The sequence below is a fragment of the Ceratotherium simum genome, chromosome 22 (genome assembly GCF_057802395.1).
Source record: "Ceratotherium simum simum isolate JZ-2026a chromosome 22, ASM5780239v1, whole genome shotgun sequence".
NCBI lineage: Eukaryota > Metazoa > Chordata > Mammalia > Perissodactyla > Rhinocerotidae > Ceratotherium > Ceratotherium simum.
In genome coordinates, this window is record NC_141921.1 from 39532996 (window position 1) to 39548608 (window position 15613).

At 43.7% G+C, this 15613-nt stretch overlaps 1 protein-coding gene across 1 annotated transcript in view; it reads right to left on the reverse strand.

Annotated features, from left to right (window-relative positions):
- FHAD1 (forkhead associated phosphopeptide binding domain 1) overlaps positions 1-15613 on the reverse strand; it is a 129849-nt gene that overhangs the window by 100927 nt on the left and 13309 nt on the right. Inside the window, 1 exon segment of the mRNA XM_087445824.1 lies at positions 8083-8289. Within this exon segment, the coding sequence (XP_087301950.1) occupies positions 8083-8289 (207 nt within the window).

The window sequence follows — 15613 nt, forward strand, 5'->3', positions numbered from 1 at the left end:
CTGCGTCCTCCCTCCGCCTCCCCCGATGTCATCTGCATGGTCTGTAGACACCGGATGACAGCACAGATCTCAGGAGTCCTTTTGTGCCAGTTTTTGCTGAGGACACTGCCTAAGGCTGTCTGTTGTGCCGTGCCCTCCACTTCACTGGCCTCGGAAAGTCTCCTTTGCTCTAAGACACCTGGTCTCAGGATTTCTTGTCACATCAGCAGGTCCCCACTTTTAGGAGGTGTAAGAGCGCGTTGTGGAGGAAATCCTGCGAGATCAGGCTGGAGATGACAAAGCTTGACGAGCGAGAGGTTTGTTCTGAAGTGCGCGGTGCTCTCTGGTCGTTCATTCAGTCACCGGTTACTCAACCCCGGGTACAGGCAAAGCTACATTCTTCTCAGGAACGAGATCTATTGGAAGGTCCCCCAAAGATGGAAACACCCCCCTTCCCACGGATGGACAGCTAAGCCCCCGACTACGCGAGCTTCTCATCACACTCGATCACCAGAAGAGAGGAATGAGTTTCTCTGCTTCCTTGGTGATTGGCCTGGGACTTCTCCAACAGAGAAGTGGATTACTCATCATTTTCTTCCCCCAAATCCCTAGCCCTAAATCCCATTAGGGAGGTTCAGTCTAGGCAGTAGGAACATTTCCTAACGTCATGGACGTCTGTTTTTGTTTTTTTGCCTAGCCTGCATCCATTTTTCCAGCTTCTGGATGGGCACCTTAATTTTTTGTGGGAGAGACACCCTTTCCCCCTAGCATTCTGAGTTCATGTAATTCTGGTGGGGCTGATCCCCTCTGCTCCTTGGGAGAGACCGTGACCCAGGCCTGGCCAGTCAGAGCATTCCATGCCCCCAGCCTCAGTGATTGGTTCAGGGAGAGGGACATGATCCAAGCCAAGCCAATGAGGAAGCTTGCCCTTGTCCTGGAGCTGCTAAGTTTGCAGGGTGCTGGGCCAGCTGGTGGCTACCTCAGTACAGGGGAGGCAAGAGACTGCCTGAGATTGTGAATCTAACAGAGATGAAAGAGACAGATTCTTGACCATTATTTGGGCACCTGGAGACAGCGAGGCCTGACGCTGGTCTTTTTGGCCTTTTCAGTCACAGGAGCTTATTTATTTTATTTAATTTTTTAAATTAGGCTAGTCTGAGTTGGGTTTCTGACATTTTCAAACAATAAAACTTCCTGGACAATATGCTTATTGAGTCTTTAGCATAAGCATCACTATGTACTCAGAATGGAAGGTGTTATACAGGTTATGACCCCGTCAGATAAAATCCACCAGACTGTAATCATGCACCAAATTTACCTTTAAACTTATAAAAGTAAAGCAGTGGCCCAGAGAAGAAGTGATTCAAGACCAAAGAACCAATCATAAGACAAGTTGCGAAACATTACATAGAGAAACTTTGAACAAATAAACAGTTCGCTAGCTACAGCAGGCTTCAGACTACAAATCCCAAATTTTGGCTTCAAAAGTTACAATGGGGAAAACATTCCAAAGTTTCAAAAGAAAACTTTCCAATTGAAGAAACAGGTAAAATTTATAATATGCATCTGTTGCGTATATTATATGTGGATGTCTAGTATATTTATCAGCTGTATCTCAATGTAATTATATTATTACTATATATGCAAACATATACGTATATTTAGAACCACGTATCTCAGGTCTTTTTTAAAGAGGTAATGAAAAGACTCTTCAGACCTATTTTTTCAGCTTGTCTGTTTTTTCTTATTCCTCCATTAACCAAGTAAGCAATTAACCAGCACAGTTCCTGGCACATAGTAGGGCTCAATCTGAGTGCGTTCTTTCTCCCTATCCCCACCCCTATTTTTACCTCTTCTTTCAGAAACCCAGCAAAATGAGAGAGGCAGTGAAGTGTAGTGTTAGGGGCAGAGGTTGGTAAACAGTTCCTGTAGAGAGCCAGGCAGTAAAAATCTCCGGCTTTGTGTGCCACGTGGTCTGTCCAGCTGACGCTGCCGTTGTAGCAGGAAGGTGGACATCAGCATCACGGAAACGGACGGGATGGTTGTATTCCAGTAAAACTTTATTTACAAAAGCAGGTGATGGCCTGGATTTGGCCCATGGGCCACAGTTTGCCAACCTCTGGCTAAGAACATGGGATTCAGCATTAAACAGAATCCCATCCAGCTCCCTTCTCTGCCCCTTACCATCTGTGTGACCCTGACGAACGTGTCACTTTTGTGCCTCGTCTGTAAAAGAGGGGTAATAATAGCTATTTCTTAGTTTGTGAGAAGTGACTGAGACAGTGCATATAAAATGCTTAGAACACTTCCTGGTACAGAATAAGGAACTGTAGCAACACTCCTGGGAAAAAGTTGGAGGCAAATGAGGAAGCCAATAGCTGAAATTGCATTTTCTTCTATTATCGGTGGCTTCCCTTTTTACCCACGTGATGTATCTTCCCCAATGGCACGTGAAACTGCAGGTTGGCCTGGGAATTGCAGGACTTCCCTCAACGGCCCTGCAGGGAAGGACCTGCCTGAGCTCTCACAGTGCCATGGTGCTTCCCTGCGGAGGAAAAGCCTCCTAGACCCCTGGGGACTCAGGAGAGCTGGCTTTTAATCCTGGCTGTGGCTGCAACCAATACATAACCTTGGGGAGGTCACTGAAACTCTTTAGGCATCAGTTTACACAATGACAGGGGTGGTCCCAACGACCTCTATAAAAATCCTGAAGGGGGATAGGAGGTCTGTGATTAATGAGTGCCTGCTTGGCAGAAAGTGGAAACTGAAGCCCAGATAGGTTAAGTTGCAGTTGGAGTTTGAACTTGGGTCTATCCAACTCCAAGGCCCTTGCTTTCTTCCCTGTACCCTGCAGAGCCTCCCATTAAAGCAGTGCACAGCAAGCAATACGGGCCGGTAGAGGGCGCTCTTTGCATTGGGCAGGATGTCATGACATCGTAAGAAGGACGAAGGATGGTCGGTATCCAGGAGTCACATGGGAGAGTCTGGCTGGACTGGGAACGGGGCAGAGCAGGCTACAAGGAAGGCCCAACACGGGCAGTCATATTTGTCACTGTGGAGCCCCCCAGGTGGCCCATGGTCAGGTCAGCCCAGAGGCTGATCTTGAGTCACTGCTGATGGAGCCACGCACGGGAAAGGAAGATGGTGGCCCAGGAGCCGTCAACCTGTTCATGAAACAACCCGACACGGCATTTGTGGGACCTGGCTTCCTCTCTTCACCCTGGGCATTTCCATCAGATTTGCCATATTTCAGAACAGAGAAAGACACGATTTATACATTTGAGGACGTAGGTTTCCTTACCCAGAACACCACCACCATGCCTAGGACAGCTTCTTTCCACGTCTCCCTTCCTGGAGATCAGAAAGCACTAAAAAAGCAACAAACAAAACCCACCATAGGGCAGGCACACCTGACTTGGTGACTTCAATTTCCCACGCCCAGCGCTGAGGCAGAGACTCTGTGTTAGGACTTAACGGTCGCTTCAGAGCATTGCAAATGGCCCTGCAGGTTCCGTCCTGCCCCACCAGGGGGCGCCATCCACATGGCCTATGATGTGAATGGTGACCCTGGCGGCCCTAGGTTAAATTTTGTGAAAGAGCCATGATTTACAAAGTATACTCCTGGGAATATCCCAGGTGCCAATGTACTTTGTCAACCAAGAGTTTTTCATTATATTTTTCCATCTTGGATGTCATTCCAAGGTGGTAATTTATTTGCAAATGTATCTGCCTGCTAACTGGGGAGGTCTCGGGAGGTTTCCTGTCCCAAGGAACACTCACAGGGAGGCATCCTGGCTGCTAACGTGCTTGTTCTCTCGATTCTAAAGCTGAGAGTTACCGTGTGCCTAGCACAGATGCCAGATGCTGGGCTAAGCAGTTCACACACATTGCCCACGTAACGCCACAGCAACTCCATGTGGCAGAACTATTATCACCCAGTTTCACAGTAATGGGAACAGAGGTTGTGAGAGGTGAAGTGACCTGTGCACGACCCCACAGCAAGCACAAGAGCAGGGCTGGGACAGCGCTCGAGTCGGCCCGCCTTCAGGAGGACGCTCTAACCACTGTGACATCTGCAAACACATTTGATTCCCTCCCTTCTCCTCGACCCTCCCCCACCCCAAATGAAACGCTGTCACATCCCTCTCTACTGGTTATGGTCACCACAAAGCCTGAAATAAATGTTTTCATTTGGGAATTCTTTGTCAGGAAAAGAACAGTTCTGATCACACCCAACCCTTAGGACATCAGGACAATCCTCCTCGAAAACTCTATTCCAGGGGGATACACAGCGTCCTCGCCTGGAACCCAAAAAAATCAGTCAGAAACAAGTGCATACAGGAATCAAGATGGCCACAAGTCTCTTAGAAAATGTGGGCCTCAAAATATTTGATGAGAGACGTTCTTCAACATCTGCTCTTTTGTTTTTTTCTTTCTTTTTTTGAATAGCCCGCAGGTCTGGGGCATCAGGAACTGGAATTCGTAGGAATGTGTTACTCCGTCCACAGCCTGCCCTCACTCAGGCCCTGCAAAGGAGCCTCCGTTAGTATGAGCTTGGAGGGTGCACGCATGAAGGTCTCCCAGTCTAGGAACACCAGGGGCAGAGAGCACTTATGTGAGAGGGGGCGGGGAGAGTCCTGCTGGGGAAGGTCGCTCCCTGGAAGGGCTCTGGCTGCTGTGAAGTGCCTGGGGCATGGGCACGGGCAACATCTCTGCAGTCACTTGGGGAAGGAAGTGGGATGCCAGTGCATGTAGAAATAAGAATTCAAAAAATTTGCGTATATTCAAGTGATGGTAAAAGTGTGCTTTGCTCTATTTGGAAAACCAGCCGGTAACACTGCTCTAGCTAGCATCAGATTAAATGGTTTTCTCCCCTCCATTATCTGCAAGTGGGGATGGAGTTTAATGCGCATTGACTAGCTGTGTGACCCTGGGGAAATTACTTAACCTCTCTGAGTTTTGGATTCCTTGTCTGTACAATGGGGATCAAGGGAGACCCCACCTCATAGGTTGCTGTAAGCATTAAATAAGGGAAAGCAGGCGAATTGCTTAGCGGTGTCATCAATCTCAGTGGTCTTCCTGCTACTCTACTGGTTTCTCTTTTCACAAAGTGTCCTCTTCCTTCTTCTCCGGCCGAGGTTAGAGAGCTTCATCACTGTTCCCCACGCTTATCTGATATAAGAAGCACCTCTTAAGATGAAGGACCTCTTCCGTATTTGTACACCTTGTGAGAATAAGGTTCATAACAACCTTACTCACAGTAGCCAAAAGGCAGAAGCAACCCAAGTGGCCAGGGATGGGTGAACGGATACGCAAAATGTGATACATACACACAACGGAATATTATTCAGCCTTAAAAAGTAAGGAAATTCTGACACATGCAATAACATGGAGGAACCTTGAGGACATTATGCTCAGTGAAATAAGTGTCACAAAAGCACAAATACTGTAAGATCCCACTTATATGAGGTACCTAGAGTAGTCAACTTCATAGAGACAGAAAGAATGGTGGCCGGGGGGAGGAAGGAAGGGGGAGTTTTTATTGAATGGGCATAGAGTTTCCGTTTGGGAAGATGAGAAAAGTTCTGGAGACACTTGTACAACAATGGGAATGTATTTAATGCCACTGAACTGTACACTTAAAATAGTAAATTTTATCACAATTTTAAAAAATTAAAAACAAACAAAAACACTAAGTACCTCCGAGGTTTCTTTCTGAGGTGACGGAAATGGATGGAAATGTTCTGAAAGTAGGTTGTGGTGATGGCTGCATAACTCAGTAAATACACTAAAATTGACTGGATTGTACACTTAACATGGGTGAAGTTTATGTTACGTAAATTATACTTCAGTGACGCTATTAAAAGCAAGCAAACTAATGCCGTGTTGATGGGGAAACTTGGGGATGATGGATGTGCTCACTGTCTTGATTGCGGCGATGGTCTCACAGGTCCATACACATGTCAAAACCTATCAATTATACACTTCAAACACGTAAGTTTATTGCATGTCAATTATATCTCAATAAAGCTGTTTTTTAAAAAAAAGGAGCACAGTATTCCATATATGAAGGAACTCCTTATATTTTATTAAACAATGCTCCCTTTTGATGGATATTTAGGTTTCAAATTTTGTGCCCCTAGAAATAACATTTCAATAAATGCCTCTGTATGGAAAAAAACAAAGAATGCAGATATGGTTGCCCTCCTGCCCCCAGCAAGCCACAAAACCAGGATTTCCCCGGGAAGCAGCCTGGGAACCTGTAATTTTATTGAGCATTCCAGAAAAATTCTTGTAATCAGACATGTTAGAGAAACATTGACTCAAACTTCACAAACTTGGATTTACAGCCTTGGGATTTGAAATTTCATTTTCTTTGGTCTCTAAAAAAATCTGTCAGTGCTCCATACAAATGATTCTAAATTTGGGTTCCCCTACTGCTGGGGGTACATCAGAATCACCAAAGAGCTTGTGAGAATGCATATTCCCAGGCCCACTCCCAGGGAGTATGTGTAGGGTCAACACATTTGGCATAAAAAAGTGAGTAAATAAATATGTAAATAAATCTGAATTTCAGACAAATACCAAATAATTGTTTTGGCATAAGTGATCCCTTGTAATATTTGGGATACACTTATACTAAAATATGATTTAGTGTTTATCCAAAATTCAAACTTAACTGAGTGTACTGTTTTTTACCTGCAACCCTAAGTATGAGTCTTCGGGCCTGGGGTGAGTCCCAGGGATCTGCATTGTTGGTCCACTCGCCATGTGGTTCCGATGTGGGGGATCCTTAGAACCTGTCTTAAGAACCCCTGCTCAGGCCAACGCTGGGTCAGGGCCCCTCCTCACTGCTGCCGTGGACCCCGGTGCATTCCAAGAGCAAACATGATTTAATGTTGGCCAGGGAGGATAAGGCAGCTGAGCAGCAGCAGAAAAGACTGCCCCAGATTTTTAAAGCCAAATATGATGGATGTGGCATCATGGCCCATGCAGCCCGAGGGAGGCCGCTGATCTTGCAGAGCATATTTAGGGCTGCCTATGAGCCCCAAACCCCAGGATTCTGTCTAGATCCTCCAGATTTTATTTAGTTATACTCAGCCTTGTCCCAGAAAGGATTTCAAGCCTCGGGGGTCTCAGTCCAGGCAGCATTCTTGGTGGTGGGGAGTGAGAGAAATACACCACCTCTCAGGGACACGTACAACAGATATTAACTGTGTGCTCAGCATGAGTGGGAACTGCGCCGGAGTTTTACAATTATAACCATCTCATTCAGCCCTTGGATAAGCCTGCAAGGTCACTGCTGTCATTGCCCCCATTCTGCAGAAGAGGAAACTGAGGTTCCAAGGGGTCCAGTGGCTTGCTCAAGAGCACACAGAATAAGCAAGTGGCAGAGGCGGGATTCTGACCAAAGCCTGTGTCGCTAACCACCCCTCTATCCCGCCTCCCGGGTGAACCATACGTTCCTGTGACAGAGGTTTATAGGCAAGTTTTGCGTTACATCCCCCTTAAACTGGGGCCATACTTCAGGCCATGATCCCAGCAGCATTTCTGATCCGGGGCATAATAAGAGCCGCTATGTGTTGAGCGTCTACTCAGGCTGGACCCTGACTTGGATGCTTCACAGATAGGTGTTGTCTCAATGCCACACACCATTGAGAAGACTGAGGCCCAGGCATACAAAGAACCCTGGCCGAGGTCGGGAGGCTAGGAAGCTGCAGAGCGCTGATCTGCCTAAAGAGGAAGCACCCACCGCTGAGTGAGTCTGCAAAGCACACGCCTGCTTTCCACCTCCCATCACCAAGCTTCACGTTTTCAGGAAAACGCTATAGCAGTTCGCGTCGGCCACGAGGCGACTCTTGCATGTAATTCCACGAAATGCCCGGAAGAGGGCGCGAGGACTCGCTCCTCCCCGGGACCCGCCGGGACGGGTCCGACCTTCGCAGAATCGAGCCCCGCGGCTACCACGCGTGCGCGCAGCGCGCAGTCAGAGGGGGCGCTCTGGACGAGGTCCACCTTTGGCTGGACTTGAGCCCCGGGCCGCACGGAAGGCGACACAGCACGGCACCTCTAGCCCCCCTCCCCCGCGGGGCCTGGACTCACCGAGGGTGGGTTTTCGATGACCAGTTCGTAGGTCAGCCCTCCGGACCCGAACCTCAGGATGTCTCCGGGCACCAGCTTCACGGCCACATTCTGAATGTGGCACTCGTTGACGAAGGTGCCGCTGCGGGAATTGAAGTCCTGGAGAACAAAGCCGCCCTCGGCCTCGTTATACTCGATGAGCGCGTGATGGTTGTCAAGGTCCGCGCACTGAAACGCACAAGGAGGACAGTCTAGCGTGAAAACAAGATCAACGACGGAGCCCCGAACATTCGCTAGTGAGCACTGGGCGCCAGAATATGCTCAGCCCTTTACCTGCCTCATCCTGCCCCACGGTCACCACAATCCTCGTTTTAAAAGGAGGATGCTGAGGATCAGAGAGGGAAAGTGACTTGCCCAGGGCCACACAGCCAGTGTGTGGTGGGGCTGGGCTATGTGCTCTATCTGACTCCAGACCCGGAACAGATGTCCAAGTTGAGGGTGGGGAATCAGGCAACACAGATGCCAAGGGCGTGTGGGGGAGTCTGCACCGGCCCATGCTTGGCCAGGGAACTGGCTACTTTCTATTTCCCTGACCCCACACAGGTATGCTTTTGGTTGTCCCGAATGGCAGGACAGAAAGCAGAAATGGCCCAAACACAAAACAGAAAGGTCAACTGGCAAGTGACAACTGTCCATTTTCCTGCAGAGAAAATCCAGGTTCATGGATAGGGTACATATAGTCAAGGGGACGTAATGATTGTTGTATTCATTTGTTTGTTCTATTCATTTTTAAATTACCATGTTTTTCTGGGCCGACCCCATGGCTTAGCGGTTAGGTGCGCGCGCTCCACTGCTGGCGCCCGTATTGGGAACCCCAGGCGCGCACGACGCACCGCTTCTCCGGCCATGCTGAGGCTGCGTCCCACATACAGCAACTGGAAGGATGTGCAGCTATGACATACAACTGTCTACTGGGGCTTTGGGGGAAAAATAAATAAATAAATAAAATCTTTAAAAAAACCAACAACAGGTTTTTCTTAATATTGCAGAAATGAGAACTAGAGAGAAGCACAAAGAAGACATTAAAGTCACTTAGGATCCCATCCCCCAGAGACAGGCACTGTTAACACTGTGCTTCACATCCTTCCAGTCTTTTTGCTGTGCTTACAGTCTTTTTAAAAACTTTAAACAAAACTGAGATCATACCACACAACACAGTTTTATAACTACCTTTAAAACCCTTGGTGTACAATGAAGGTTTTCTCATGTGATTAGTTGTTTCTATTGCTTCTTAAAAGCTAGTCAGGGGCCGGCCCCGTGGCTTAGCGGTTAAGTGCGTGCACTCTGCTACTGGCGGCCCGGATTCGGACCCCAGGCGCACACAGATGCACCACTTCTCCAGCCATGCTGAGGCTGCATCCCACATACAGCAACTAGAAGGATGTGCAACTATGACATACAACTATCTACTGGGGCTTTGGGGGAAAAAAAAGGAGGAGGATGGGCAATAGATGTTAGCTCAGAGCCGGTCTTCCTCAGCAAAAAGAGGAGGATTGGCATGGATGTTAGCTCAGGGCTGATCTTCCTCACACACACACAAAAAAAGCTAGTCAGAATTTATCTAACCAAAGATGAACTGCTTTTCAATAGGAGGCCTGGTGTGACCATGTTTCTCCAAAAGAAAGGGACCTCAGACAGTGAATTGGCGGGGGTCACGGGGGGGGGGAGCAGAAGGCTACTCTGTAATTTCACTTTAATAAGAAGAGTGAGCAAAACTTAGCACTGTGGAGGAAATACCACATTCCCCCTGGCCGTGGGGCCCTGGACTGTGTGCTGAAGGGCACATGTGAAGTCTGCTGTCTTTTCAAGACACTGCCTGCAAGAGATCCAGTCTAGCCTGAGACCTTGCAATTGTTTTCTAAGTTATCTTCTCAGAGTGCCTCATCCAACTTTCATACAAAGAGTACTGACATTTAGAAATCTAAACTAAAGTCCCACAATATAATAATCACCAGTAGCTTATGTTAATAATATAATAATAGCTTATATTATGATATAATAATATAATGCTTATATTAGTAGAATATATTAATTAAACATTACATGCCAGGAAATTTGCTAAGTGCTTTATTGCATTATCCCATTTCATCTTCACAATAATCCAAAGGGATAGTTCCCCATTTTGTAGATAAGGAAACTGAGGCATAGAACAATTAAATTTGCCCAAAGCCACCCAGCTTGACTAGCCTGGTACCCAGGTTTGCCTGATTCAAATCTCTGTGCTCTTACCCACTTTGTGAATTTCTACCAAACTCTTTGGAACTCAAAATATTGAAACACAAAAAGAAGGCAGGAGTGGCTATATTAATTTCGGATAGAGCAGATGTCAGAACAAGGAAAGTTATCAGGGATAAAGAGAAGCATTACATAATGATATAGGAGCCAATTCTCCAAGAAGACATAACAATACTTAACGTGTATGTGCCTAACAACAGAGCATCAAAATACGTGAGGCAAAAACTAATAGAACTGCAAGGAGAAACAGACAAATCCATTACGATAGCTGGAGACTTCAACATCCCTCTGTCAGTAATGGACAGATCCAGCAGGCAGAAAATTAGTAAGGATAAAGTTGAACTGAACAGCACCACAATCAGCTGGATCTAACTGACGCCTGTAGAGTACTTCATCCAAAACAACATACACATCCTTCTCAAGCTCACAGGGAACATTCACCAAGACAGACCACATTCGGGGCCCTCAAACACAGAAATTATGTAAAGAATGCTTTCAGACCACAGTGGAATTAAACCAGAAATCAATAGCAGGAAGATAGCTGGAAAATCCCCAAATATTTGGAGATTAAACAACAAATTTCTAACTAGCATGTGGGTCAGGGAAGAAGTCTCAAGAGAAATAAAAAATTATCTTGAACTAAGTGAAAATGAAAATACAACTTATGAAAGTTTGTGGAATGTAGTAAAAGCAGTGCTTAAAGGGAAATTAATAGCATCGAATGCATATATTAGAAAAGAAGACAGATCTAAAATCAATAGTATAAGCTTCCAGCTTAGGAAACCAGAGAAAAAAGAGCAATATAAGCCTAAAACGAGCAGAAGAAAAGAAACAAAAATTAGAACAGAAATGAACGAAATCAAAAACAGGAAAACAATAGAGAAAAGTCAATGAAACCAAAAGCTGGTTCTTTGAAAAGATCAATAAAATTGACAAACCTCTAGCAGGCTGACCAAGAAAAAAAGAGAGAAGATAACAAATTACTAAAACCAGAAATGAAAGAGAGGGCATCACCACTGATCTCATAGACATTACAAGGATAAAAAGGGAGATCATGAAAAATTCTCAATGTCCACAGATTTGATAGCTTACATGAAATGGACCAATTCCTTGAAAGACACAATCTGCCAAAACTTACACAAGGAGAAATAAATAATCTGAATAGGCCCATGTCTATTAAAGAATTGAATCAATAATCAATAACCTCCCAAAACAGAAAGCACCAGGCCCAGATGGGTTCACTGGTGAATTCCACCAACCGGTTAAGGATAAAATGATACCAGTTCTCTACAATCTCTTCCAGAAACCAGAAGCAGAAGGAGCATGTCCTAACTCGTTCTACGAGGCCAGTCTTACTCTAATACCAAAACCAGATAAAGATCTTACAAGGAAGCAAAACTGCAGACCGACATCTCTCATGAATGTAGATGCAAAATCCGCAACAAAATATCAGCAAATTGAATCCAATAATGTATAAAAAGAATTATATACTACAACCAAATGGGATTTATTCCAGGTATGCACTGCTAGTTCAATACTTGGAAATCAATTAATGTAACCCATCACATCATCAGGCTAAAGAAGAAAAATCACATGATCATATCAATAGATGAAGAAAGAGCATTTGACAAAATCCAACACCCCATTCATGATAAAAAAACAAAAACAAAAACAAAACTCTTGGCAAATGAGGAATAGAGGGGAACTTCCTCAACCTGATAAAGAACATCTACAAAAACCCTAAAGCTAACATCATACTTAATGGTGACAAACTAGAAACTTTCCAATTAAGATCAGGAACAAGGCAAGGATGTCCCCCTTCACCACTCCTTTTCAACACTGTACTAGATGTCCTGGCTAATGCAATAAGACAAGAAAAGGGAATAAAAGGTATATAGATTAGGAAGGAAGAAATAAAACTGTCTCTGCAGATGACATGATTGTCTATGCAGAAAATCCCAAAGAATCGACAAAAAAGCCCTCCTAGAACTAATAAGCAAGTATAGCAAGGTTGCCGGATACAAGATTAACATACAAAAGTCAATTGCTTTCCTATAGACCAGCAATGACCAACTGAAATTTGAAATTAAAAACACAACACCATTTATATTAGCACAAAAAAAATGAAGTACTTAGATATAAATCTAACAAAATATGCACACAATCTATATGAAGATAACTTCAAAATGTTGCTGAAAGAAATCAAAGAAGATCTAAATAAATGAAGAGACATTCCATGTTTATTTGCAATTCCTTAATGATATATGCTGTTTACCATCTTTTCATATGCTTATTTGCCATCTGTATACCTTCTTTGGTGAGGTGTTTGTTCAGATCTTTTGCCCATTTTTAAACTGGGTTGTTTGTTTTCTTATTGTTGAGTTTTAAGACTCATTTATTTTGGATAAATATTTACAGCATCTTTATTCCTAGTTGCCCAAAACTGGAAGCAACCAAGATGGCCTTTAAAAGGTGAATGGATAAACAAATTGTGGTACATCCATACATGAAATATTAGTCAGTAATAAAAAGAGCAAGCTATAAAAAGACATGAGGAATCTTAAATGCATTTTGCTTAGTGAAAGAAGCTAGTCTTAAAAGGCTACACACTGTATGATTTCAACTGTATGAAATTTTGTAAAAAGTAAAACTATAGAGACAGTAAAAAGACCAGTGTTTGCCAGGGGCTCAGGTGGAGATGGGGAAGGATGAATAGGTGGAGGACAGGGGACTTTTACAGCAGTGAAACTACTCTGTATGATGCCATAATGATGGATACTTGTCGTTATACATTTTTCAAAACCCATAGAATGTACAACATAGAGAGTGAACTTAATGTGGACTATGGACTTTAGTTAATATATCAATATTGGTCCATCGGTTGTAACAAATGTACCACACTAATGCAAGATGTTAATAATAGGGGAAATTCTGTGTGTGTTGGTGGGGGGATATATGGGAACTCTCTACTCTCTGCTCAATTTCCTGTAAACCTAAAACTGTTCTAAAAAATAAAGTATTTTAAAAAACATTAAAACATATTAGTTCTTTGAGCAATGCCACCCACATCATCTTCATCACATTCCCGTTGATCTTTGTGTTCTATGAACTCTTGATAACTCATCAAAGAGAGAAATTCTATGTGCTAACATTTTATTTTTCTTTTCCCAGGCCTCATGACTTTCAGTTCCTCAAAAGCTATCAAGCCATTATTAAGAAATCAAAGTAAGCAGGAAGTTTTGAATGACTCCACAAAATAGGATGAGCCTCTGCCACATGTTAGGCCAAGAGAGCTTCCTAGTTCTTCTCTATAATACCCCTTTGTCCCCTTACTTGGAAAATTGCTAACAACTACCATTGGGCAGAAGCCCTGCTACGAATATAGTCTGACTGTATAAACTCCATCCTGTTGAGCTGTCCCACTACGAGATAAACTGTTTTGATGATGATGATGATGATCATAAAAATGATCATCATCATCATCATCAACCAACATATTTTGAGGGCTTCCTGTGAGCTGAAGCATCTTGTGTGCATTCTCTCATTTAATCTGCACAACAGCCCTCTAGAGGGGGTTCTAGTATTATCCCATCTTATAGATGAAGAAGCTGAGAATCAAAAGGTGAAGTGAGGCCTCGCCCCGTGGCTTAGCAGTTAAGTGCGCGCGCTCCGCTGCTGGCGGCCCAGGTTCAGATCCTGGGCGTGCACCGACGCACCGCTTCTCCGGCCATGCTGAGGCCGCGTCCCACATGCAGCATCTAGAAGGATGTGCAGCTATGACATGCGGCAATCTTCTGGGGCTTTGGGGGGAAAATAAATAAATTAAAAAAAAAAAAATCTAAAAAAAAAAAAAAAAAAGTGAAGTGAGAGGCCAGCATTACCCTGATACCAAAACCAGACAAGACACTACAAGAAAAGAAAACGACAGACCAATATCCCTTATGAACGTCGATATAAAAATCCTCAACAAAATACTAGCAAACTGAATTCAACAGCACATTAAAAGGATTATACACCATGGTCAAGAGGGAATTATTCCTGGAATGCAGGGTTGACGGTTCAACATATGAAAATCAATCCATGTAATACATCACATTAATAGAAAGGAGGGGAAAAAAACACACGATCATCTCAACTGATGCAGAGAAAGCATTTGACAAAATTTAACACTCTTTCATGATAAAAACACTCAACCAACTAGAAATAGAAGGAAATTACCTCAACATAATAAAGGCCATATATGAAAAGCCCACAGCTCACATCAAACTCAACAGTGAAAGACTGAAAGATTTTCCTCTAAGATCAAGAACAAGATAAGGATGCCTGCTTTTGCCACTTCTATTCAACATAGTACTGAAAATCCTAGCCAGAGCAATTAGGCAAGAAAAAGAAATACAGGCATCCAAATTGAAAAGGAAGAAGTAAAATTATCTCTGTTCACAGACAACCCTGATCTTATATGTAGAAAATCCTAAAGATTCCACACACACACACACACACACACACAAAACCCATTAGAACTAATAAACAAATTCAGTAGCAAAGTTGTGGATGCAAAATCAACACAGAAAAATCAGTTGCATTTATATACACTAACAATAGACAATCTGAAAAGGAAATTAAGAAAACAATTTCATTTACGATAGCATCAAAAATAAAATATTTAGGAATAAACTTAACCAAGGTGGTTAAAGATTTGTACACTGAAACCTACAAAATATTGCTGAAAGAAATTAAGGAAGATACAAGTAAATGGAAAGACATCCTGTGTTCATGGATTGGAAGACTTAATATTAAGATGTCACTACTACCCAGTAGGATCTACAGGTTCAACGCAATCCCTATCAAAATCCTAACGGCATTTTTTTCAGAAATAGAAAAATCCATCCTAAAATTCAGATGGAACCTCAAGGGACCCCAAATAGCCAAAACAATCTTGAAAATAAAGAACAAGGCTGTAGGTCTCATATTTCCTGATTTCAAAATTCACTACAAAGCTACAGCAATCAAAACAGTGCAGAACTGGCATAAGGTCAGATGTATAGACCAATGGAATAGAACAGAGAGCCCAGAAATAAACCCTCACATGTATGGTCAAAGGATTTTCGACAAGGATGCCAAGACCATTCACAGGGGAAAGGACAGTCTTTTCAACAAACGATGCTGAGAAAACTGCACATTCATATGCAAAAGAATGGAGTTGGACTCTTACCTTAAACCATACACAAAAATTAACTCAAAAAGGATCAAAGACCTA